Consider the following 24,554-nt stretch of genomic DNA (forward strand, 5'->3'; position numbering starts at 1 on the left):
ATTAATTCTTCAGAACCTGATGAACTAATGAATGAAGAAGCATATGAGATATATAAATATATATATAAAATATTAATGAGTGAAAATGGAGCCATCAAATAAGCCAGTTTGGACAACTTTGTCCAGCATAGCTTGTTTTAAATTAGTGGTTGATAGATATTTGAAATAGAAAATTAGGCAATCCTTATGAGAAAACAGGTACTCTCTTTGTAACTATGCTATTGAAAGGAAAGATCTTTTAACAATTTTATCTTTCCACAGAAGCCTAGTGATTTCTAAGCTAGAGTCAACCTGTAATACTATCTTTAATAAAAATTCCAAGAACATGTATTTCTAAGGTAACATTGCCATCTGTTCAAGACTTTTAAAGTAATAGCTTACATCCATCCTTCAATTTGTACCTGTATACTTAATTTGTGTATTTATTAATTTGGAAATAAAATAAGCTTCCTGGAGTCAAATGAAAAATAATATCTGAATTTTGCAATATATAGCTTTGGCTACTGATGTTTTAATATAAACAAAGCAACATCCTTGCCAGAGATAATTTAATAATAATAAACCACCTAACTTCTCTACTAAAATTAATCAGTCAAACAAATTCCATGATTGGGGTCCTACAAAGAAAATTATCAAGTTGAGCTGAAAAGTGATGAAAAATGTCCAAACTTTTCCTCTTTGCAAAAAAGTAGATCTATAGCTGACTTAAGTTGTTTTCCTTTTTAGCCACAGTCAGACTTGTTGGGGCTTATTCAGGTCATGATTGTGGTGTTTGGAGATGAACCTCCAGTCTTCTCACGTCCTACTATTTCAGCATCCTACCCACCATACCCAGCAACAGGGCCACCAAATAGTAAGTACAATTGAGATTTGATTTTAAAACTCATACAAATAAAAGAAAACAGAAAGCCTTGTAAGCAGTTTCTAATGACTTCACTTTGCATTTTAGCTTATCAAGTTAGTGGATTTTTTGGAGGTATTCTGAGGCCTCACATCTGCATATACAGATTCCCACCAAAGGCTAGCATTTGGGCTTCCATTTGTGGGTAGAAATCTTTAAGTATGGGTGTGCTGGATTCCAAAATGGAGCAGAAAGAAAGCTGTAGTAGAGCTAGAATTTTTAAAAAATTATGCATACCATGGAATAGCCTTATTTAATCGACTTGGAACATATATATAACTTGAATGGTAGTTTGACCTCTCCTTCTCGTTGCAAATCCAGGATCAGTGTTGTAGATAAGAATCAATTATAAGTTGAACTAAATGGTTTGCATTCAGGTGTTCTGGGTCTGTACAATTAGTCATCTAGCTCTCAGCTTTCTTCTCTTTAGTACAGCCAATTCATTATTTTTCCTTGTGTTGGAGGTGCAAATGGGGGTGTAGCATGGAAACAGAACTAATTCTCCCCTAATTGGTTCACATTATCTCTATTATTTCTATTTTAAAATAATTCTTACTGAAACTTTAAAATCACCCTGAATAAGAGAGTTGGTTGTACTTACTTGTTTTGACTTTTCCCAAACCTCTATTGATTTAATTGTGTTTTGAGTTGTGATGTTTTTTTTGTAAATTTTAAGATTATAATTAACCACACTTACCTATCTCCTAAGCCAATTTTTGTGAGCCTTCATTTTTCTCCTACTGAAATTATCCTGTTCTTTTAAAATTCAGAATTCTATCTTGAGTGGGTTGACTCACAAGCTGAAATGGGAATCTAAAAGAAGGGATGTTTTAAACCCATTTTCCTTTCCTTCCCAAAATAAGCTTGGTTTTAGGATTTAGCAGCTCTTTTAATAGAGATTCTGTGGTTCTTTTTGACAAGAAATTTGTTTTCATCTTATTTAATTCTGTTACCTTTATTACCTGAGATTAGAGAATCTTATTGAATTTAAAATATCAGGTATTTCCTAGTTTTATCATTCATGTTTACTTGCTCAAATACTATAGCCAGTGATGATTGAGGATAAAGATAACCTTTTCAGAAATTTAGGTCATCTCCTAAATATTTTTTCTTCCTACATTTTTTCCAGTATTTCAGTGACATTGGTAGTGCAGTATTCCAGAGACCACACTATGGTCACTATTGCAGTCCAAGATTGCACTCATTCACTGTAAGCCACAGTAGACACTGTAGAGCTAGTTTAAGTTAGTTACTAAAATATCCATTTATTGCCCATAATTGTCCACCCATTCCAGTTTTAATTAATTTTGTGTTTATACATACATTATTATGTATTATATTTTAGGTATGACTATCAAGAAATGAAGGTTTGAATTCCATCCCCCCTCCCCCAAACTGAGAGACTGTGCACTTCCATTATTATTATCAATACTCAAAACATTTTTGATCTACTCTTTTAAGATGACTGTTGAGCTAGTTATGAGTCATATTTAAAAACCTGGTTATGATCAAACCTTATTTTTTAACTAATAATAATAGTAGTCAACATATATGTCAGAGCTAAGCACTTCATATACATTCTCATTCAAGCCTCACAATAACCCCACATGTTATATGTATTATTATCCCTATTATTCTGGCTTTAAAATTATTTGACCCCATTATCTGCTTTCTTGCCAATCTTGGATCCAGGTGCTTTGTGGAATTATTAGCTTTTAGAACCTTAGAGTTTGGATGTGTCAAAGGAAAATTCCTTATAATTATGAAGAAATTGCTTACAAGTACAGGGTGGTGGTTTGTGTAAGAAATTACCATGGGAAAGAGGAAGGTGGCAATTGACTAAGTATTTTGCCAACACTTAATAGCTGCCTCATCTCTTCGTAACGAAGTTGTTAGAATCAGCTGTCCTTTGTGCCTAGGAAGACCAGGTGCTTTTGTTTTTTGTTTTTTATAGAATTCAACAATTGTGACATTCTGAGAAGTTTTTCCTTTATGAAATAGCATTGAACATCTTCCTAGTTTCATTATGCTTAAGACAAATTTACTGAATGACATCTATATTATTCATCCTAACAGGAAGACTGTGACACTGCTAATTGATGTGCTCACCAACTCTGATAAAGTCTTCTAAGGTCCTTCTTCGTCTGAGCTCAGAATACTTTTCCCACCCCTTTGCATTCTGTGTTCTAGAAACCTATGTCTTAAAAGATGCCACTTCTCTTGTCTTCAAGCCTTCCTATACCATTTCCTCTACCTAGATCACTTTTGTTCACCCCCACTCCCTAAGTTTGGATTAGGTGCCTCTCCTAATGAGCCTATGTATATTACTTATTTCCATGCCATAACACTTATTACTTTGTATTATTAACTGCTTGCTTATCTCTTAGCCATCAGACCTAAGCAACTTGAGGCCAGGAATTCTCTTTTTTCCCTTCAAATCTTGGATATCTGCCACATAATAGACACTAAACTATTTACTGATTGAATTAATGGCATCATTAATTCAAGAGAAGAGAAGAGTCCCACTGAGGAAAAATTGATTCTGAGAACAAGGCCAAAATTAACTTCTTTTTTTGTTTCCCGCTTTGCAGATCAGCCTCTTGGGACCATAGACCTTAGTTCTATGCCATTAGTGTTTTCTTTAAAGATAAATAAAGCATTCTTTTAAGTTTGCTGGATATTAACCTTTTCTCCTAACATAATACTTACAGAGTATTTCTAAGGTTTTGTTTTATTTTTAACCAGTCTGGTTGAATGTAAGTATTTTATAGTACTTCTCTTCAGATAGAAATCTGAAGTCTTGAAGTACTCAATCAAGCCAACATAAATCAGCTGTGCTAATTGGTCAACAGAGTCTTAAAAGAAATATTAAAAGATATCTTAATTATAATGAACAGACCACTTTTTGATAAGTTGATCTTGGACCAGAGGAGGGTAGAATTACCTTGCTCTGAATTCCAAACTGAGCCAGTTCCCATCTTAGTTTAAAAATGCCTTGAGTGCTCATAGAGCTGACCAGGTTGGCCTGTTTGCCACTCATTGCCTGTTGGGGTTGTCGTAAGTGTTGTTATAACGCATGAGAATTCTATGAGTTGAAAATATTTACTGTTTGAAGTAAAGAATTAATGTGGGTAGAGTGTTTTGTTTTATTTTGTTTTGGTGCTCTGATTTGGATTCTTTAACTGGATGAAATTTTTGAAGTGTTTTGACAGTGATTTATATCTTATTTGATAGCCAGTATGCTCAGGATTATGTGTATTATTAAAAAATGTTAAAAATTGTTTTTAGCGTCCTACATACCAGGTATGCCAAGTGGAATCTCTCCATACCCATCCGGATACCCTCCCAATCCCAGGTAATAAGAAATTATCTCTTGAATAATTGTATTAGAATTCTATCAGTTATGTCTAGCATCAAAATAATGGTTGCTGGCTAGGGAATTAAAATAAATTCAGTTGCAATTTAATGGAAGTTAAAACTTGGTTTATTTTTGGAATTGTAAGGTGGTATACATAGTTCACAAGGAGTTTTTTTCCAGTCTACCAAAGTATAGCATCTGTTTTATTTACAGAGAGGAAAGGGTAGAGTAGTGACGATGCTCTTGATTGATTTTGGACCTTGAAATCTTTGCTACTTCCTGCTTAAGAACTTTGTATATCCAGTGTAGATAACTGAGAGGTTAGTAGATTATTGGGTGTAATAAATTCAGCCAAGGAGAAAAATATTTTTTTAACTGTGTTTTTTGTAAATTATAGGGAAACAAATAATGGTTCATATGATGGAGTTTTGTTCCCATGATGTTTATTCATTCATTTCATAAGCTACATGTACTACCAGCTTTTAATCTGTGTTTTTAAAAGTGTACTTGTTCAGTGGTTTTAAAGGAGTACTTTCCAAAGGTGGTCTTTGGGCTAACTTAAAATGCAAGGCTGATATATACTAGTGCCCAGATGAGATTTCCAGCTACTTTAAGAATTAACGAGAAATTTTAAGCTCCAGTAACGCTTCTTAGTTCAATATAACCCAGTCACAGATAAATGCAGCCAAATTTCCTGAACACCTACCATGACTAAATACTGTATATCTATGACATATATGTTTAGGATTTTGTAGATTAAATTTAGCAAACTTGTTTCATTTCTGAGCCTTTCTTAATTCTGGCCTTATAAGGTAGTGAGCAGTCTTTCACTTTATATAGGTATGCAGAGGCAAGTTTGTCAGGGACAATAGAGAAATACATAAGCAGGCTATATGTTTTAGATATCTTGAGGCCCTAAATTTTCTGATTAAATTCTAGAAATGGAATTCTGTCTGAAGCCTTGAAACTGCAAGCCCTGATAATAAAAGACTGCTAGTAAGAAGGAACTATGACATTGAGAACGGGTATTGGAGGCACAATAAGGAAGTGGATTTCCAAACAACAAAGCCAATCAAGAGAAATTTGTAGACAGAAATGAAGGCTGAAATCATTAACAAAAACATGAATGTATTTATTTGGCTTAGTTTAGCATTAAAGTATCCTTTGTAAGTTTATTTGTAAGAAGTTCCTTTTTAAGGCAGGTGTTTTTCAAATATTGGATATTTTTTCCTGTGGAATATAACCTTTAATCTTAAAATACTGCATGCTGATGAGTTGTTAAGGGTAACTGTATTCAAATTGTCATCTGTATCTTTTTTCTGTACATAAAAGGTCTTGCCAGAAAAGCCTCAGAACCTCTTTCTTTTCTCCCTTAAGGAGAATTAATAAATCAGTCATTGACTCTAGAAGATTTTTCATCTTAAACCAATGAATAGGAGAGTCTTAATTCTGGCTGTAGAAAGTTGGACTAGACAATCTCTAGGGTCTCTTCCAAATCTTAAGATCTTTTGGGAGTTTTATATAGTACCTGTAGCATGTATACAGGGAACTAAGCTATGTCAAGAGGTTGTTGTGGTTTTGGTATGTATACTAGAAATAGAAAGCATGTATTGAAATTATTAGTAAACACTTCCTGATTTAAAAAAAAAAAAAACAAAATGTTCTGTTCGGTAAGAAGTAAACAAAGCTGCAAAGGAGAGGTCACATCTAGTCTGGAGGTAGGAGCTTAGAGACAACTTCATAAATGAAAGAGTTGGTTTTTGAGGATGTCCTTAAGGAAGAAAATTAGATATCTGGAGGTGGAGGGAACAGCATTGAATCATAACATGTTATAACAGGAAGGAAACTTACTATCAAGTCCAGTCTGTTCATTTTATGTGAGCAAAAGTATGGAAGCCAAAAAAAACAAACAAACAAACAAAAAAACTCAGGGAAAAATAGGGCATCACTCTAGTATGGCTGGAGAATATAAGATTATGAGTAAGGGAATTGAAGAGAATAAATGTTCAACTTTCATAGGTATTTCAAATCTCCCTGAATCTTCTCTGATCCCTTCCAACTGGTATAATTTTCCACTAAACATCTCCTCAACCTTTATTTTCCACATATTTCCTTTGTCCTTCTATCAGGATTGTTTACAAGGATCGTGCCCTATTTTGATTATAAGCATTTTGAGGGAGACATAAATTCCTATCTTACCTCCTACCTCAAACCTAATGAAAAAGAAGTATGAGTGTTAGAAAATTCTTTTTAAAAACTCTTAGGGGCACTTAAAATTTTGGTAAATGAGACTTGCTACATAGGGAAATTTGTTTAACAATATTCAAAGATGGAAAATACTACTACTTAATTTTAGTTTTATCACTTCAGAAGAATTGTTAACCCTGAATGTGGAGACTAGCCATGAAGGGGCAATTGAGCAAACAGGAGCAAAAAAAGAAATGGAATTGCCTGAAGTTCATATCTTTAGACCTAGAAGAGTTTTATCCTAACTTACTGAAATGCTCAGCAATATGATCACAGATTATCTTTGAAAATGTATACAAAATAGGAGGAACTCAAGAAAAAAGGACAGATTTTTCCTAGGTTTCAAAAGGTGATTCAAAAATTTTAGTAATATTGACATTGTTTCTTTGTAACAGTCTAGCATAGATTACTGAAGAGACTAGAAAGCAAAATAGGATTCAGTAGTCTCCAGCTTGGGTCCACTAACAACAGAAGTACATTTTCCCTTTTTGATTCTGCTTTTAGATGCATAGATCAGAAATTACCGTGGTTACATTGAAATACCATGACAAGTCATCTGTACCATTTTCCATGATATTGCTGGGGACAGGTTATAAAATATAAGCTGGTAGTACAAATAGAGTGACCTTTGAACAGCCATACTGAGAAAGGATTATTGACCATGAATTCAGAAACAGTGCCTTCTATAGGGCTCCAGGTGGTTTCTTTTTAATCAGTAATTCAAATGGCATGCTAAGCAGAATTGCAAATGTTATTGTGGTGGTTTTAAGCTATTTGTACCCCAGAAAAGCATATTCTTAAAGTTAATCCATTCCTGTTGGTGTAAACCCACGGTAAGTAGAAACTTTTGACTTTTTCCCTTAAAAGGAACCAGACAGAACTACTGGAGTTGAAAGCCACAATAACTGAAATGAAAAATACCCAGGATGCTTTCAACAGCAAATCAGAGATGGCAGAAGAAAGAGTCATTGAACTCAATGACAGGATGATTGAAATGATTCAGGCTGAGGACCAGAGAGAAAAGAGAATTAGAAAAAGGAAAAATAGCCTGAGGCACCTGTGGGATACCAAAGCAGCATATGAATATAAGCTTTCTGAGAGTCCCAGAGGGAGGGAAAAGAGAGAAAGGGGCAAAAGGAATATTTAAAGAAATAATGACAGCAAACTTGGCAAAAGACATGACTAGGCATGTTCAAGGTCCATCAAACACCAAACAAGATAGATTTGAAGAGAAATTGCTCAGACATAGGTTGATCAAACTGTTACCTGCAAAGGACAAGGAGAGAGTTCTGAAAGCTGCAAGAGAAAAGCAACGTGTTATGTACAAGGGAGTTGCAATTAGATTGAGTGCCGATTTCTTATCAGAAACCACGGAGGCAGGGAAGCAGTGGATTGAAATACTTCAAGTGCTGAGAGAAACCATTGTCAACCAAGAATTTTATATCCAGCGAGACTTTGTTTCAAAACTGAGGGAGCGATTAAGACATTCCCAATAAACAAAAGCTGAGGGAGTTCATTAATGCCAGACCTGCCCAACAGGAAAACTGAAAGGAAAGGATACCAGACAGTGATGACAGTGGCATAAAGAAATAAAGAATTCTGGTACAGGTAACCATTTGGAATTATAAATGCCAGTACAGTTGTACTCCACTTCTTCCTAAAGCTGCTAAAATGCAAATGCAAAAAGGTAATCATAAATCTATGGTTTTGGACATACAGTGTACCAAGGTATAATTTATAACAAGTACTAAAGAAAAGCTGGGGGGACAGGGGTATAGAAAAAAGTGAATATGTATGTTATTGGTGTCAATTTAGTATCAAACTAAATATGATTGTTATATATTTAGGACGTTAAATTTTAACGCCATGATATCCTCAAAGAAAACACATGAAAAATATATTCATAAAGAAATGAGAAGAGACTTGATATGGTACAAAGGATAATCAAATAAATATGAAAGTAGGCATTAGCAGAAGAACTGAGGATCAAAAATGGTATAAAACTTATAAAGACTACCAAATGGAAGAAGAAAGTCCTGCATTATCAATAGTTACTATAAATGTAAATGAAGTAAACTCTCCAGTCAAAAGGCAGAGATTGGCAGAATGGATGAAAATTATGACCCAACTATATTCTGTTTTAAAAGAGACTTCATGAAATTTAAAGACATAAGCAGATTGAAAGTGAAAGGATGGAGAAAAATATACCAAGCAAATACTAACCGAAAGCTATACTAACATACTAACATCAGAAAAAATACACTGTCAATAAAAAATTGTTACAAGGGACAAAGAAGTTCATTATATACTGATAAAGAGGTAAAGTTCAACAAGAAGACATAATAATTATAAATTTATGTGCACCTAAGTGGAATCAGTATAAAGAAAATACTGGCATATTTCAAGGGAGATACAGACGGTTCTTCATTAATAGTAGGAGACTTTAATACATCACTTAAAATAATGGATAGAATGTCTAGACAGAAGATCAAAAAAGGAAACAGAAGACTCAGGCGATACTCTAAAAACCTAACAGACATTTTTGTCTGTTAGGTCTTTAGAGTATCAGCAGCAGAATGCACATTCATCTCCAGTGCACATGATCATTCTCTAGAATAGACCTTATGTTAGGTCACAAAACAAGTCTCAATAAATTGAAAAACATTGAAATCATACAATGTATCTTCTCTGATCACAATGGAAGAAGTTAGAAATCAGTAACGGAGAACGGGAAAATTCACAAATATATGAAAATTCAACAGCATTCTCCAGAGGGAAATTAGGAAATATGAGGCAAATGAAAATGAAAACACGACACACCAAAACCATGAGATGCAGGAAAGGCAGTGCTGAAAGGGAAATTTATCACTCAGTGCTTACATAAAAAAGAAGAAGAAGAAGAAAGATCTCAGATCAAAGACCTAACCTCAAAACTGGAGGATCTAAAAAAGAAAAGCAAATTAAACCCAAACTGAGCGAAAGAAAGGAAATAAAGATTGGAGCAAGATGAATGAATAGACAATACTTATCAATAAAGTGAATCAACAAAACAAAACTTGTTTCTTTAAAAAGATCAGTAAAATAGACAAATATTCAACTAGATTGATGGAAAAAAAAAAGGACACAAGTAACTAAAATCAGAAATGAAAAAAGGGGATATTACCACTGACATCATAAAAAATTAAAAAACAAAACAAAACTGTACCAATTAGATAGCCTAGATGAAATGGACAGATTTGTAGAAACACACAAACTACCTGCATTGACTCTAGAAGAAATAGAAGATCTCAGCAAACCAACTACTAGTAAAGAGATTAAATCAGTAATCAAAAACTTCCCAACAGAGAACTGGATATTCACATCCAAGGGATGAGAGAGGTTCCCTTCCTCACACCCTATACACTAATTAACTCAAAGTGAACCAAAAACCTAAATACTAGAGCTAGTACCATAAAATATGACATAAAACTCCTAGAAGGAAATATAGGGAAACATCTTTGAAAACTAGTGATATGGTGACATCATCAACATGGCGATGTAAACAGCTGCTGAAAAGTCCTCTCCAGAGATTTAATGAAAAAAAAAAGGACAATTCTGAATTGTTTGAATCTCTGGAGGAGGATACAGACTGTAGAAAGGCCCTGCAGATGCTGTATTGAAGAAAGAGAAGAAATATTAGGTAGGAATCTTTCGTTCCAGACCAGCTGGCCCTGTCCCTTCTCCCTTACTCAGTCTTCATGGGGGAAAGGCACGGAATCAGCAGATGGGACCCCTCCCACCAGGGAAACAGATGTTAAAATCTCTCACAGCAGTGAGGCATACCCCCACTGTTTGAAGAGCTGGGGGACAGGGGAGGACATTTCAAGGCCCAGGTCAGTGAGGGACAAAGAGATTGAGAAAACATGAACAGAGACTGTGTTTCCAGCCGGGTCAGAAAACCTGTCCTCCACCCTTGAGGGAAGCAGCAGCCAGCGGCCGTTTCCTTGCCTTTGGGACGGCTAAAGTACTGGGTTAGCTGAGGGAGTCCTCTGCCACAGATGTAGCCCCACATCGAGCCAGATTTTGGCTGGCCAAATGAGGGCATAGGAATCCTGCAGTTGCAGCTCACCTGTGTCCACCCGGTGCTTGGAGGCAAAGCAGCCTCTGAGGATGATTAGGGTACCGAATAGAGCCATCTGCTGGACAGTCCAGAAAGTGCAAGGGAAACAGAGCACCACTAGAACCCAGCAGATCTATATTATCACACACAGTAAACTGGCTGGGGTGCCTGGTGCCTACCTCCCATCCCTGTGGCAGACCATGGTGGGTGCCTGATTTGGGGGGAAGACTGAGGAGCAGAGCCGGTCTGAAAACTGGCCGGCAAGGGAAACAAAGAAATAAAGAGATCAAAGAAAACCTATAAGAAAACCCAAGGCAAAAGAGAGAAAACAACCTCCAGAATAAACTACTCAAGAAAATCAGATACCTAAATAGCAAAAAAATCATGAGCCACACCAGGAAACACGAAGATATGGCCCAGTCAAAGGAACAAACTAACACCTCAACTGAGATTGAAGAGGTGAAGCAACTAATTAAAGATGTTCAGACAACTCTTCTAAATCAAATCAACTTGAAAGAAAATGTGACTAAAGAGATGAAGGATATAAAGAAGACACTGGGTGATCGCAAGGAAGAATTTTTAAGCTTGGAAAAACAAATGGCAGAACTTATGGAAATGAAAGGCACAATAGAAGAGATGAAAAACACAATGGAGACATAAAACAGCAGACCTGGAGAGGCAGAAGAAAGGATTACTGAATTGGAGGACAGGACATCTGAAATCCTACACACAGAAGAACAGATAGGGAAACAATGGAAAAATATGAGCAGGGGCTCAGGGAACTGAAGGACAACATGAAGCACATCTCCAAATGTCTTTCTGTCTGCATCTCCAAGCATCTTAGTCTGTGCCAGCCCTTAGCTTCTCCTGGGGGGCAAACTCTGGATTTCATATCTTAGCTTCTCTATAAATTGTCTCTCTCAGCTTCTCTGAGCTCTTCTCCATGAGTTCTCTTAATGTACTCCAGTGAACTAATCACTGGATGGGTGGGGTCATATCTCCATGGAAACAACTTAAAAGTTCTCACCCTAATCAAAAGACTAATAAGTCTGTTCCCGAAGATTGCTTTATGTGGGGAACATAATAGGTTCAAACCAGCACATTCCATCCCTGGGCCCCAAAAAGACATGTTCTTTCCAAATGCAAAATACATTCATTCCATCACAATATCATAAAAGCCTTAAGTCATTTCAGTAGCAATAGATAAGTTCAAAGTCTTATCAAAACAGGCATGGTTTGTCTTAAGGCAAAATTCCCCTTGTGGTTGTACAACTTAGAACAGGTTATCTGCTTTCAATATAGAAAGGAGGGACAGTCATGGGATAAACATTCCCATTGTCATAGGGAGAAATGGGAAGGAAAATGGGGGTCACGGGACTGAAATAGTTCCTAAAACCCACCAGGCAAACTTCATTAGATTTCAGAGTCTGAGAGTCATTTATAAAATGACATTTTATCCTCGAGGCTTGGGAGAGCGTGGGTCCCACCCTTTCCAAAGGCTTAGGCAGCGGCCTTGCTTTCTCCAAACTCTGGGGTGATTACTTTAACACATCCAAGTATTGGGGAGACCACCTTGTTCTCAACTCCAACCTCCTCAAACATCTGGGTAGTACCCAGACTCTTCCTTTTCCAGGGCACACGCTCACCCCCTTCAGAACAGTGGGGTGGTGACCCGGTTCTCCCCAATCCCTGGGGAATGTGCTCCACCTTCACTGAGGCTTGGGTTGGCAGCACTCTTGGTGAACATCAAGGTGGAAGGCCCATCCTCTGCCTCCAGAGAACACTCACTGTCTTCACATGCATGGGTATGTCTGCTCTCCTGGCCCAAGGTGTCTTGGCTTCAGACTTTGGCTTCCATGTTCCGCCTTTGAAGAAACTTTTCCTTCTATCTGTCCCTTTTTTGTCTCTTTTAGTCCAGACTGACAGTGGTTCTCTTTATACAAATCTTGCAGAAGATTTGTTGGCTTGTCATACAGCATACAGGAATCAAAACCATCAGACAGTAGAACTTTCCACAAGTCCTTCCGGATAACTCCATCTCCAATCCTGGCTTGTACTGAAATGGCTGGCTGGTTTCAGGTTTCTCTAAATCCTCACGTGGTGCACTGTCCTCAGGGGCTTACCTTCTGGAAGTCCAGAATTTTTGAGACCATTAATTTCTGGTTTCTTTACACCCAAGAGTTCAGTTCTCAGCTTATCTCTTTGCTCTTGCATTTTACTATCAGCTGCAAGGAGAAGCAGGCTGCATTTTCTGTATTTCGTTTGGAGATCTTTTCAGTAAGTATCCCAGCTCATTGCTTTCAGATTCTCCCTTCCATCCAACACCAGGACTCAATCTTGCCAAATTCTCTGCCACTTTAAAAGGATCGCCTTTCTTCCAGTTGGCAATGACACATTCTTCATTTCTGTTTAAGTCTTCATCAGAATTATCTTTAAAGTCCATAATTCTACCAACAGCCTCTTCAAAGCCAGCTAGGATCTTTCTGTCAAGCTCCTCACAGTTTTTCCAGAATCTTCCCCTTATCTACTTGAAAATCCTTTCCAACATGTTTGGTATTTGCAAACTCAGCAGCATCCACCACCACCACCACCACCACTTCTCTGGTACCAAAATCTATTCCAGTTTGCTAAAGCTGCCGTTACGCAAAGTACCAGAAATGGATTGGCTTTTATAAAGGGGATTTATTGGGTTACAGATTTACAGTGCTAAGGCCATAAAAAGTGTTCAAACTAAGGCATCAATTGAGAATACCTTCACTAAAGAAAGGCTGATGGTGTCCAGAACATCTCTGTCAGCTGGGACAGAACATGGCTGGCATCTCTGCTGTCCTTTGCTCCCGGGTTCTGGTTTCAAAATGGCTTCCTCCAAAATGTCTCTGGGCTTTGATCTCTCTCAGCTTCTCTCTCTCAGTTCCTGTGCATCCTTGCTTGTTCTTCCAGGGCATTTCTCTCTTAAGCATCTGGGGGTCCTCTCTTAGCTTCTCTGGGGCAAACTCTGGGCTTCATCTCTCAGCTTAGCATCTCCAAACTTCTTTCTGTTTGCATCTCCACGCATCTCCAAGCGTCTCATTCTGTATCAGCTCTTAGCTTCTCCAGGGGCTGGAGGGGTGGGGGGTAGGGTGGGTGGCAAACTACAGTTTACATTTCTTAGCTTCTCTCCAAAATGTCTCTCTCAGCTTCTCTGATCTCCTTCTCCCCATGAGTTCTCCTAAAGTACTCCAGTGAATTAATCACTGGATGGGTGGGGTCACACCTCCATGGAAACAACATAATCAAAAGGTCCCACCCTAATTAAAAGACTAATAAGTCTGTCCTTAATGGTTGTATTAAAAAACATGGGTTTCATGAGGGACATAATAGATTCAAACCAGCATAGGTTTTATACGGAAACTATGTATCTTATGCATGCTTTTTTTTGTAAACCTACAGCTTCTCTAATTTAAAAAAGGGGGATTATTGTCTAGCATGTACACAGGAACCATCCTGTTGTACTTTACTTCTTTATTATGGGAGTAATACAGCTTAGTGAGAGCATTCAGAGGAAGGTTATTGGATCTGAAAATCACATTGTGTGAAGAACTAAAATTATTTAATCGGAAGAAGAGAAGATAAAGGGGAAAATGTTAGAAATTCAGAAATTCAACTGCTTATTCTGTGATCTTCCAGAATGCAAATTTAGGACCATTAGTTAGAGTTTATATAAAGATTATGTTTAGTATTCAACAGAGAAACATGACCATTTTTTCAGGGATGTTGTAAATGATATTTATAGACATTGTTGGGTAGGATGTAGGAGAATACTCCTTACTAAGGAAAATTTCTTCCGACTCTAAGTACATGAATAATACAAACTACCCATAGAGTGAGAAGAAATTTGAAAAAACTTTAGTTAGAAGAGTGCAGATAAGTTATTTGCAAACATTACCAATGACCCACAGGTAAACATTAAATAATATCATTTCCCTATAGACTAAGAAATCAGAAGGGAAAAAGTCTGTCATGGAACTTGTTGCTTCCAGTTCTGATACGGTTAGACTACCCTTACAATTATTCTAGTAGTCTTCTTTTGCTGTGAATGTGACCCTCAGATAACCAGGGCCAAACAAGAGTATTTAACTATTTACTAGTGTAAATCCATTGTCATTAATGTAAATATCCATGGACATAATTTACTTAGTCACTTAGTCATCTGTAGGTATAAAACTGTAAATTTGTTAACAACTGGAACAGCAGTGTGTCAAATTTAACTTCCTAAATGGGGTTCTTAAAGACACTATGCTGTTGTGTAATATAAACATTTAATGTTTTTTGTTCTTTCCTTAGTGGTTACCCAGGCTGCCCTTACCCACCTGGTGGTCCGTATCCTGCCACAACAAGTTCCCAGTATCCTTCCCAACCTCCTGTGACCACTGTTGGTAAGTACCCTTGAAAACTTGTATTTTTTCACAAAGGGGAAGTCAAAGACTCTTGTAAAAGTGCATCTCACTTTTCAATTGGCAATGTTAGAACATTCTTCCTTTTTAGAAGAAAAACTCTACTGGTAAGTATCCTGTAATCCAAATCTTGAAGTGATTTATCATCATATAAATGATCCTTCTACCAGGGCATAAAAATAAATATAATCATTCACTAGCCTGGTTATATGTAAAAAGAGATGAGCATCTTTAGGAGAAGAAAGCACTGTGATTTAATATGAGTGGGTCAAGTAAGAATTATTGCAGACCAGTAGTTCTTGTCTTCTTTAAATTTACTGAAACATGGTTTTCATCAGTTGAGAACATTAAAGCAGTAAAATAACTTCTACAGGCATCCATCTCCACATACACTTACCTGCCAGCACCTACACCAGCATATTCTCCCTTCTCCCTGTTATCATAGATCAATTTTCTTTGCTTCTGTCTATAGCTGATTTCTCCACTAGTTCTTACTCCCTCTCACTTACTTAGGGGCATCATTTCAGCAGTCCTCCCCTCTCTTCATTTTTGTTCTCGAGTGGATCACTACCTTCAGCATACAAAAACATGCCTTGAAATAACCTTCCTTAAAAATCCCTCTCTCAGCTCTACTTTTGCTGCTACCCCATTCCATTTCTTTACTCCCCTTTGTAGCAAATCTCCTTAAACCAGTTGTCTATACTTGTTATTTTCAATTCTTCTCCTTTTATCTCTTTTTTTTTTTCATTTTTTATTGTGGTAAGATACAAGAACAAAAAAAATCATTTTAACCATTTTTAAGTGAATAATTCTGTGACATTAAGTACAATGACAATATTGTGTAAATTTAACCTGTTTCTAGAACATTTTCATCTTCCCAGACAGAAACTCATACCCATTAAAGCAGTAACTCCCCATCCCACTCTCCACCACCTCCTGTTTTCTGTCACTGTGAATTTACTTTCTTGAAGTAGTTCATGTAAGTGAAATCATACATTATTTGTCCTTTCATGTCTGTCTTATTGCACGCAACATTATGTCTTAAAGGTTCACCCATATTGTAGCATGTATCAGTACATCATTTCTTTTTATTGCTGAGTAATATTCCATTGTGTGGATATACCACATTTTGTTTTACCACTCCTCTGTTGAGGGACACTTGGATTACTTCTACCTTTTGGCTATTGTAGTTAATGCTGCTATGAACATTGGTGTAGAGCTATAATTTTGAGTCCTGCTTTCACTTCTTTGGGGTATATATCAAGAAGTGGGATTGTGGGGTCATATGGTTAATTCTATATTCAATTTTCCGAGGAACCATCAAACTGATTTCTACAGTAGCTGCTACCCTTTACATTCCCACCAGCAGTATATGAGAGTTCTAATTTTTCTGCATCCTTGCCAACACTTATTTTCTGTTTTTTAGTAATATCCATCCTAGTGGGTATGAAGTGGTATCTCATTGTAGTTGTGATCTGCATTTCTCTAATGGATGATAATGTCCTGTATCTTTTCATATGCTTATTGGTCATTTGTGTATCTTCTTTGTAAAAATGTCTGTTTAAATCATTTGCCCATTTTTAAATTGGGTTGTTTGTCTTTTTGTTGTTGAGTTGGAGCATTTCTTTATATATTCTGTATATTAAGTCCTTGTCACATATATGATTTTCAAATATATTGATATATATGATATATGGTTTTCAAATATTTTCTCTGTAGGTTGTCTTTTCCCTATCTTAATAATGTCCTTTGATGCACAAAACTTTTTAATTTTGATGAAGTTTGTTCTAGTTTGCTAATGCTGCCGGGATGCAAAACACCAGAGATAGATTGGCTTTTATAAAAGGGGGTTTATTTGGTTACACAGTTACAGTCTCAAGGCCATAAAGTGTCCAAGGTACCACATCAGCAATTGGGTACCTTCACTGGAGGATGGTCAATGGTGTCCAGAAAACCTCTGTTAGCTGGGAAAGCATGTGGCTGGCGTCTGCTCCAAAGTTCTGATTTCAAAATGGCTTTCTTCCAGGACATTCCTCTCTAGGCTGCAGTTCCTCAAAAATGTCACTCTTATTTGCACTTGGGGTATTTGTCCTCTCTTAGCCTCTCCGGAGCAAGAATCTGCTTCCAACGGCCATCCCCAAACTGTCTCTCATCTGCAGCTCCTGTGCTTTCTTCCAAGTGTCCCTCTTGGCTGTAGTAGCTTGCTCCTTCTGTCTGATCTTATATAGAGCTCCAGTAATTTTAATTCAGACCCACCCTGAATGGGCGGGCCAACACCTCCATGGAAAGTATTCAGTCAGAGTTATCCATAGTTGGGTGGGGTGCATCTCCATGGAAACACTCAAAGAATTACAATCTAGTTAACACTGATAGGTATGCCCACACAAGATTACATCAAAGATAATGGTGTTTTGAGGGACATAATACATTCAAACGGGCACAAAGTCCAATTTATTTTTTTCCTTTAGTTGCTAATGCTTTTGTTCCTTTATCTATTAAACCTTTTTCCATTCAGGCTTTTCCCCATACCATTCCACTAAAACTGCTTCTATCAAAGTCCCCAATGACTTTTTTTTCCCCCAATGCTTTTATTATATTAAATCCAGTGGTCATTTACCATTCTCATCTTACTTGATTCATCAGCAGTTGGTTACTTCCTCCTCCTCAATACACTTTCCTCTCTTGTTTTCCAGAACACCACACTCACCTGCTTTTCCTCCTATCATATTGGTCACTACGCTCAGTCTCCTTTACAGGTTCCTAGTCTTATCAACTTCTTCATATAGGAGCATCCCCAGCTTAGTCCTTGGCACTCTCCATACTCACTGTGCTGGTGATCTTTACCAGTCTTATAACTTTAAATACGATCTCTATGTCTGTAGTTCACAGATTGATGTTTGTAACTTACACCTATCTCCTGAACTCCAGATTCTTATATCCAACTACCTTCTCAGTATCTCCATTTGGATATTTAATAGACATCTCGAACTCAACATGACCAAAACTGAATCTCCATCTTTCCACACAGCCTTTCCAACTACATTTTTTTTTTAATTCAGTTTTATTGAAATATATTCACAAACCATACAGTCATCCATGGTATACAATCAACTGTTCACAGTATGATCATATAGTTATGCGTTCATCACCACAATCTATTTCTGAACATTTTCCTTACATCAGAAAGAATCAGAATAAGAATAAAAAATAAAAGTGAAAAGAGAATACCCAAACCATCCCCCCATCCCACCCTATTTGTCATTTAGTTTTTACTCCCATTTTTCTACTGATTTTTTTTCAATTTTTTAACTTTGTTTATCAAAAAATTAAAAACAAACAGGCAAACAACAACCAAAAAAAACCCCACAACATTTCAAACAAAGCAATGGATTAAGGAAAACAAATAACCTAAAATAACTACTTTGTTTCCAATATGTTCCTACCATACCCCAAGAAAATTAATAAACCATGTCCAAACAGAGGAGTAAGAAAAACAAATAATCTAAAATAACTACATTGCTTCCAACATGTTCCTACCATACCCCAAGAAAATTAACAACCCCTAAGAAAACAAAGGAATAAGAGAAAAAAAAAAACCTAAAATAACTCTATTGCTTCCAACATGATCTTACTATATCCAAGAAAGTTTACAAACCATAATCATTCCTGAGCATTCCCATAACATTGAGATTACCCTCCATAGTTTATCTGTTCTTATTAGATTATCATTCCCCCTCCACTAATTGGTATCTCTAGGTCCCCTACATTCTACAGTATAAAACATTGTACATTTTTCACAGAATTCACATTAGTGGTAACATACAATATCTCTCTTTTTGTGCCTGGCTTATTTTGCTCAGCATTATGTCTTTTTTTTTTTTTTTTTTAATCTTCATTTTATTGAGATATATTCATATACCACGCAGTCATACAAAACAAATCGTACTTTCGATTGTTCACAGTACCATTACATAGTTGTACATTCATCACCCAAATCAATCCCTGACACCTTCATTAGCACACACACAAGAATAACAAGAATAATAATTAGAGTGAAAAAGAGCAATTGAAGTAAAAAAGAACACTGGGTACCTTTGTCTGTTTGTTTCCTTCCCCTATTTTTCTACTCATCCATCCATAAACTAGACAAAGTGGAGTGTGGTCCTTATGCCTTTCCCAGTCCCCTTGTCACCCCTCATAAGCTACATTTTTATACAACTGTCTTCGAGATTCATGGGTTCTGGTTTGTAGTTTGATAGTTTCAGGTATCCACCACCAGCTACCCCAGTTCTTTAGAACCTAAAAAGGGTTGTCTAAAGTGTGCGTAAGAGTGCCCACCAGAGTGATCTCTCGGCTCGTTTTGGAATCTCTCTGCCACTGAAGCTTATTTCATTTCCTTTCACATCCCCCTTTTGGTCAAGAAGATGTTCTCTGTCCCACGATGCCAGGTCTACATTCCTCCCCGGGAGTCATATTCCACGTTGCCAGGGAGATTCACTCCCCTGGGTGTCTGATCCCACGTAGGGGGGAGGGCAGTGATTTCACCTTTCAAGTTGGCTTAGCCAGAGAGAGAGGGCCACATCTGAGCAACAAAGAGGCATTCAGGAGGAGACTCTTAGGCACAAATATAGGGAGGCCTAGCCTCTCCTTTGCAGCAACCGTCTTCCCAAGGGTAAAACTTATGGTAGAGGGCTCAACCCATCAAACCACCAGTCCCCTATGTCTGTGGTCATGTTAGCAACCATGGAGGTGGGGTAGGCAAATACCCCTGCATTCTCCCCAGGCTCCTCAAGGGGGCACTACATCTTTTTTTTTTTTTTTTTTTAACTTTCCCTTCTTTTTTAAATCAATTGTATGAAAAAAAAAGTTAAAAAGAAAACAAACATACAATAAAAGAACATTTCAAAGAGACCATAACAAGGGAGTAAGAAAAAGACAACTAACCTAAGATAACTGCTTAACTTCCAACATGTTCCTACTTTACCCCAAGAAAGTTACCTAATATAGCAACATTTCTGTGAACTTCCTCCTACTATATCCATCAGAAATTAACAGACCATAGTCATTCCTGGGCATCCCCAGAACGTTAAATAGCTTATCTGTTCTTGGATTATTGTTCCCCCTTCCTTAATTGCTCTCTATTGCTAGTTCCCGTACATTCTACATTATAAGCCATTTGTTTTACATTTTTCAAAGTTCTCATTAGTGGTAGCATATAATATTTCTCTTTTTGTGCCTGGCTTATTTCGCTTAGCATTATGTCTTCAAGGTTCATCCATGTTGTCATATGTTTCACGAGATCGTTCCTTCTTACTGCCGTGTAGTATTCCATCGTGTGTATATACCACATTTTATTTATCCACTCATCTGTTGAAGGACATTTGGGTTGTTTCCATCTTTTGCCAATTGTGAATAATGCTGCTATGAACATTGGCGTGCAGATATCTGTTCGTGTCACTGCTTTCCGATCTTCCAGGTATATACCGAGAAGTGCAGTCGCTGGATCGAATGGTAACTCTATATCTAGTTTTCTAAGGAACTGCCAGACTGACTTCCAGAGTGGCTGAACCATTATACAGTCCCACCAACAGTGAATAAGAGTTCCAATTTCTCCACATCCCCTCCAGCATTTGTAGTTTCCTGTTTGTTTAATGGCAGCCATTCTAACCGGTGTTAGATGGTATCTCATTGTGGTTTTAATTTGCATCTCTCTAATAGCTAGAGAAGCTGAACATTTTTTCATGTTTTTCTTGGCCATTTGTATTTCCTCTTCAGAGAACTGTCTTTTCATATCTTTTGCCCATTTTATAATTGGGCCGTCTGTACTATTGTCATTGAGTTGTAGGATTTCTTTGTATATGCAAGATATCAGTCTTTTGTCAGATACATGGTTTCCAAAAATTTTTTCCCATTGAGTTGGCTGCCTCTTTACCTTTTTGAGAAATTCCTTTGAGGTGCAGAAACTTCTAAGCTTGAGGAGTTCCCATTTATCTATTTTCTCTTTTGTTGCTTGTGCTTTGGGTGTAAAGTCTAGGAAGTGGCCGCCTAATACAAGGTCTTGAAGATGTTTTCCTACATTATCTTCTAGGAGTTTTATGGTACTTTCTTTTATATTGAGATCTTTGGTCCATTTTGAGTTAATTTTTGTGTAGGGGGTGAGGTAGGGGTCCTCTTTCATTCTTTTGGATATGGATATCCAACTCTCCCAGCCCCATTTGTTGAAAAGACCATTATGGCTCAGTTCAGTGACTTTGGGGGCCTTATCAAAGATCAGTCGGCCATAGATCTGAGGGTCTATCTCCGAATTCTCAATTCGATTCCATTGATCTATATGTCTATCTTTGTGCCAGTACCATGCTGTTTTGGCAACTGTGGCTTTATAATAAGCTTCAAAGTCAGGGAGTGTAAGTCCTCCCACTTCGTTTTTCTTTTTTTTTTTTTTTTTTTTTTTTTTTTTAGCGGTTACATTTTTTTTTTTTTTCTTGTATTTTTTTTTTTATTAAATTCAGTTTTATTGAAATACATTCACACACCATGCAATCATCCATGATATACAACCCACTGTCCACAGTATGGTAACATAGTTATGCATTCATCACCACAATCTATCTCTGAACATTTTCCTTACATCAGAAAGAACCAGAACAAGAATAAAAAATAAAAGTGAAAAAAGAACACCCAAATCATCCCCCCATCCCACCCCCAGCAGTTTGTTTTTAAACTTAATTTTTCTTGTTTTCCAAAGTCCAGGGTCTTGCTGCTCTGAATTTTGGAGACTTCTTTTTCTTCCAGGGTTGTAAACTAATGAAGAAAATAGAGTTTGGATTCTTTGTGTGTTAAAGAGAAGAAAAGGCATTTGATATCATGAACAATGCAAAATTCAAAGCTTAATATTTATCTGTTTTATTACAGCTCATTTTCTCACAATGAATTTAAGCTTAACTTAATATTTACTAAACAGACAGTAAATGAAGAGGACATTAAAATCAAGCTTGTCAATAAATTAGTTAAATTTCCCAAAGCTGTAGTCAAAATTGCCAGCAAAAATGCTCTTCTATGATTCTTTGGAAACAAGAAGAGGTAAAACTATTCTAGACCAAGTCAATGAAAATGACTTTGCAATTTTTCTTATCAATTAGTGTAAATATCTAGCAAATGTTTAGACTAAAGTGTTTTAGTCAATAAACTACTTCACTGTGATTCTGGATATTATCTGATTTTCTAAAATTGTTTTTTCTTACACCTACATAGCAGCCAGAGAGCTTTTTACATAATCAAATTCCCAGTTTACCATGTAGTTGCCTGAGATCAAAATATACTGAACAAGCCCTGGGTGAATATTATCTTAGACAAGATATGGAGCACAAGGCCTGGTGGCTTCATGCCTGCCAGCTTTTTAAGAACAGTGAATTACCTAGAAGAAAAATTGGGATTATTGAGTAGGTGATTTATCTTTCTCTCTTTCAACCTGGTGACTCAGCACAATGAAAGCACTGGGAAATTCTTCATTTGTTTCTTGGAGAAACCAAGATTTAGGAAGCACTACTTTCAAACAGTCATGATATCACATGCTGTTTGTTAGGTTCAATTTGATAGGGATATATAAGCATTTAACTCATCTTAAGAAGGTTTACCCCTTTGGTGATTTCTAGGTACATCACTTTGATATATATTTTTTTTATAGTAACAATTAAAATATTTAATACTACTTTGATATTTATTCTTACAGTTTCCTCTTTTAAAAATGTTGCTAAAAATTACCATTAAAAATGTGAAAATAAAATTAACCCCATGTTAAGAATACTGTTAATAATCCAGGTCCTTTTCGAGGGGACAATAAATAGTTGTATTCCAAAAAATAATTCAACATGAACTCGGTCAAGAGTGTCAAATTATTTATTATTTATTTTCCAATTATTTATTATTTATAGCTCAAATGAAAGAGTTCTAGTTTAGATTACTGACAACTTAAAATCCTTTACATTGAAGTTTGGAAAATGTTACGTGTCAAAGCTGGATGATGGCTAATAAAATGTTAAAAAGTTAAGAAAACACCTCCCTCTAAAGGTGGAAATGTCTCTTCACATAAAAGGGACTAAAAGGGAAAAAAAAAAAAATCCTTCACATAAAATAAACTAATCTGTCCCCCAGGAGGGAATAAAAATCCCTTAATCTCAGTATTTGATAGTATTTTTGCATGACCTTGTTCCATAGAGGATTTGAGGCTAGTAATTGGAGTTAAGCCCATGCTCTGTGTCAAAATATTAAATGATGATGGCAGTGATAGTGGTGATATTTATTTAATATTTCCTTTTTGCATACCTAAAAAAAAAGCAACAGCAGTATGAAATATAGAACCAATTGTATGTTAGCAGAGTGGAAATTTGCCACCTGGCATAGAAATCAAGAGAGGGTTATTTCACTAACAAGAGTCTATCGTCAACACTTGAAGACATATGAATGCCTAGGTATTTGAAAATGTAACCAATACTGGATTTTCTGAGAACCCACTGCTTCTTCCATTTTTGTGATTCTTTCACATATCCTAGTTCCTTTTCTTCCTCATGTTAAGTTTTTTTTTTTTTTTTTATTGAGATTTATTCACATACCACGCAGTCATACAAAACAAATTGTACTTTCGATTGTTTACAGTACCATTACATAGTTGTACATTCATCACCTAAATCAATCCCTGACACCTTCATTAGCACACACACAAAAATAACAAGAATAATAATTAGAGTGAAAAAGAGCAATTGAAGTAAAAAAGAACACTAGGTACCTTTGTCTGTTTGTTTGCTTCCCCTACTTTTCTACACATCCATCCATAAACTAGACAAAGTGGAGTTTGGTCCTTATGGCATTCCCAATCCCACTGTCACCCCTCATAAGCTACATTTTTATACAACTGTCTTCGAGATTCATGGGTTCTGGGTTGTAGTTTAATAGTTTCAGGTATCCACCACCAGCTACCCCCAATTCTTTAGAACCTAAAAAAGGTTGTCTAAAGTGTGCGTAAGAGTGCCCACCAGAGTGATCTCTCGGCTCGTTTTGGAATCTCTCTGCCACTGAAGCTTATTTCATTTCCTTTCACATCCCCCTTTTGGTCAAGAAGATGTTCTCCATCCCACGATGCCGGGTCTACATTCCTCCCCGGGAGTCATATTCCACGTTGCCAGGGAGATTCACTTCCCTGGGTGTCTGATCCCACGTAGGGGGGAGGGTAGTGATTTCACCTTTCAAGTTGGCTTAGCCAGAGAGAGAGGGCCACATCTGAGCAACAAAGAGGCATTCAGGAGGAGACTCTTAGGCACAAATACAGGGAGGCCTAGCCTCTCCTTTGCAGCAACCGTCTTCCCAAGGGTAAAACTTATGGTAGAGGGCTCAACCCATCAAACCACCCGTCCCCTATGTCTGTGGTCATGTTAGCAACCATGGAGGTGGGGTAGGCGAATACGCCTGCATTCTCCACAGGCTCCTCAAGGGGGCACTACATCTTTTTTTTTTTTTTTTTCC

At 36.8% G+C, this 24,554-nt stretch overlaps 1 protein-coding gene across 2 annotated transcripts in view; it reads left to right on the plus strand.

Annotated features, from left to right (window-relative positions):
- TSG101 (tumor susceptibility 101) overlaps window positions 1-24,554 on the plus strand; it is a 77,222-nt gene that overhangs the window by 28,487 nt on the left and 24,181 nt on the right. For both annotated transcript variants that reach the window (XM_037839269.1, XM_037839270.1), the window contains 3 exons: window positions 727-853; window positions 4,190-4,256; window positions 14,929-15,020. In XM_037839269.1, the coding sequence (XP_037695197.1) occupies window positions 727-853; window positions 4,190-4,256; window positions 14,929-15,020 (286 nt within the window). The remainder of the gene's footprint in view (window positions 1-726; window positions 854-4,189; window positions 4,257-14,928; window positions 15,021-24,554) is intronic.

This window comes from Choloepus didactylus, chromosome 6 (assembly GCF_015220235.1).
Source record: "Choloepus didactylus isolate mChoDid1 chromosome 6, mChoDid1.pri, whole genome shotgun sequence".
In the NCBI taxonomy this organism is placed as follows: domain Eukaryota; kingdom Metazoa; phylum Chordata; class Mammalia; order Pilosa; family Megalonychidae; genus Choloepus; species Choloepus didactylus.